General features: G+C 33.8%; 1 protein-coding gene across 1 annotated transcript; it reads right to left on the bottom strand.

Annotated features, from left to right (window-relative positions):
• Positions 1-1,853: 1,853 nt before the first annotated feature.
• Positions 1,854-2,907, bottom strand: LOC104092510 (F-box protein At1g30790-like). Its single transcript, XM_033655181.2, has one exon. The coding sequence runs from the start codon at positions 2,826-2,828 to the stop codon at positions 1,866-1,868; it is 963 nt and encodes a 320-aa protein (XP_033511072.2). The 5' UTR covers positions 2,829-2,907; the 3' UTR covers positions 1,854-1,865.

Here is a 2,907-nt window from a genome sequence, read left to right as displayed (position 1 = left end):
ATGTAAAAATTCCTTTTGATAATACTACTGTTACCAGCATAATTTTTCGAATCATCTCCCTGGCTTGCCTTTTGCTTAGAGTTCAATTTAAAGGAATGGGCTGGAACGGCCCATGGCCCATGATTTGTGCCAGAATTGAAGCTCCAAAATCAAGCTTCAAATTAAAATTGTGAAGTGGAAACTCCGTCCAAGTGGTAGGCTGAAATTGAATACAGATGGCTCTAGTAAAGAGGTCCAAAATTTGCATGGATTAGTGCCATCGTTAGGAATATAAGTGGAGATTTGGTTATGGCTTAAACTAAACTAATTCAATTCTACACTAACAATATTGTAGAGGATAAAGCTGCTCTGCTTGAAATTTCCTGGTGTCAATTTATTAATATTTCTAACATTGGAGATGGATTCCATCCTCATAGTAAATACTTCCTCTGTTTCAAAAAGATTGACACTATTACTAGTCTACGGGGTTGTTCTTTGACCTCATTTTTCTTAAATATTTTATAAAGATTTTGAATTATGATTTATTATAACTTATAATACTTTTTATGTAGTTTTCGAAAATATAAATTTTATTTTCAAAAACTTGAAGAATCTATGTTCAAATTCACAGTCAAAGTTAAGTACTTTGACCCTCATACTCCAAACTATACTAATTTTTTTTAAACGTTGGAGTAAGGATTAATGTATTTAATTGAAGTGCACCCTTAAAAGCAAAATACATTCTAAAATCACATTATTGATACTTACTGTATCAAGAGACCTACAACGTTCTTGGAATTTATGCTTATTGGTAGAACCATTATATCTTCTCCATTCCATATAGATGCACTAGGAAAAATCACCACCACCCCTCATGTGTTGGTTTGTCTTTGTACCTATAGACACATTTATTCATGTGCCCTTCTGTGGCAATTAAATATCAAAGTCCTCTGTACTAACATTATGTAATTTTCTGTGTACAGTGCGTGTGTCTATATACATCTAAAAAGGAATCTAAGAAATAACCACCAGTACATGTGTCACTATCCTATTTGTGTATCTATAACTAACATAAGAAAAATAAATACAAAGAAAAAAGAATTATGTATAACAGCTGTACAAGATGCTTTTTCTAAAACCTTCAATCTTTGTGTATTGAATAAGGCCCAATCGTGTAGGGATGAGAGAGCCCAATTATAAAAGACCAATCTATAAGTGAAAACAGCCCAGCAACCCATTAAATTATTCCAATAAGTGAGACCCTTTTACTCAAAGATTGAATAAAAGACTTTGGTCTTTATTCAAGACATCTTTGGACTAAAACATCAAACTTAGCCGACCAAACCTCACCTTTCTTAATTTAGCCATCTTTAGTGTTCTGATGTAGACGCCTTTCACCGGAGACACCATATTCCAGTCCAACACAATCTCTAAATAACATGTTTTCCCAATATTCTATTTGGCATTATCCTGTTAGTTCAGTCACAAAGGCTAGTCTAAAATTCCTGAAATATCACATTAAAGTTTAAAATCTTTTAATAGTTTGAGGAGTAGTTTGAATTCTTGAAAGTGGTAAAAATTGTATATAACGGATTGTGTCAAAACAACATGGAGTGTTTTAAAGAAGGAATTGAAAGAAACTGAAAATATATAAGTTGAAATGAAGGGAGTCAAAGAAACAACAAAAATCAGTACTAACTTGATTGACAGAATTTCATATTTAATCTAAAAAAAGAATTCCCATTCTGGGCTAAGGATTTGCAGAAGCAGAAAAAATCATACTAATGCATTTGTTCAAGACAGGATTCACCGAAGAAAAAATTATCATTTATATTTCTTAATACATTCTGAACCATAGAGAGAGCTAGATCCAGCCGTAGTAGTAGTTATTTCAAGGACCAAATATTCTCCACAAGATTTAACAAAACACCAACCCAACTCACACGGTGTACTCGTTCACAAATTCCATGTATATCAACTTTTCTCCAATCTTTCTTTGCAATGTCATATAAGAACATGTGCCAAATCGTACTACTGTTTGAATTTAATGTAATCTCTCCCTTAGGGTTGGTGTTAAATAAAGGCAAATATTTTGTGTTTATTAACTCTAATGGTAGTGCAATTATATGTTTCACCCATGTCTCAGTTTCACCAGTACCATTAAGAACATACAAACTAACCTTGTCATCGCCTCCAAACTTTCTTTGATCTACAAGTGCAACTTGTCCCTTTATTTCTACTATTTTTGGTGGACATTTTGAAGTCGATACCCCATCAGGTAACAAGATCATTCTAATTAATTTTTCATCTTCAACGCTGAATGCAGCTATATTGTAAGGCTTTGAAAGCCTATTTACACAATAAATGACTCCGCCGATATAAACAAAATTGTATATAGGGAAAATGTTGGCGCAGTCAGGAATCTCCCTCCACAATTTGTCCACCCCGATAGTGTAAATCCAATATCTCACTTTACATGAATAATCTCGATCTTCTAGCATATACTGTGCCTTGATCACTTTATATTTCTTGGTGGTGGGATCAAAACCCAGGGAGCAACAAGTGATTGAAGGTTGTTGATTAGGAAGAAAGATATGTTCTTGTGTAAAAGGATTACAAACAGCAACATCTCCATAAAAGTTCCATAGACAAACTAAGCCATTGGTAGATGCCAGAGAGTGAAGCTTACTGAAACGTGACTGATTAAAGTACTGAATGACATTTTCGCGAGTCGTCAAAGATGTGCAACTTACATGAAATTGAGCAGTGGAAAACTTTTGATGTGCTTCAATGAATAAGGGTTCTGATATAAGGGAGCAAAAGGATTTCGAAACGCACCTAAAACGCATTAAAGACTTGGCAGGAACCTCTTTTAGAATTTCAAAGATAATCTCGTACGGAATACATAAATTACCAATGGCAACAATC

This window comes from Nicotiana tomentosiformis, chromosome 6, assembly GCF_000390325.3.
Source record: "Nicotiana tomentosiformis chromosome 6, ASM39032v3, whole genome shotgun sequence".
Classification (NCBI taxonomy): Eukaryota; Viridiplantae; Streptophyta; class Magnoliopsida; order Solanales; family Solanaceae; genus Nicotiana; species Nicotiana tomentosiformis.
This window is presented reverse-complemented; position numbering and strand designations above follow the sequence as displayed.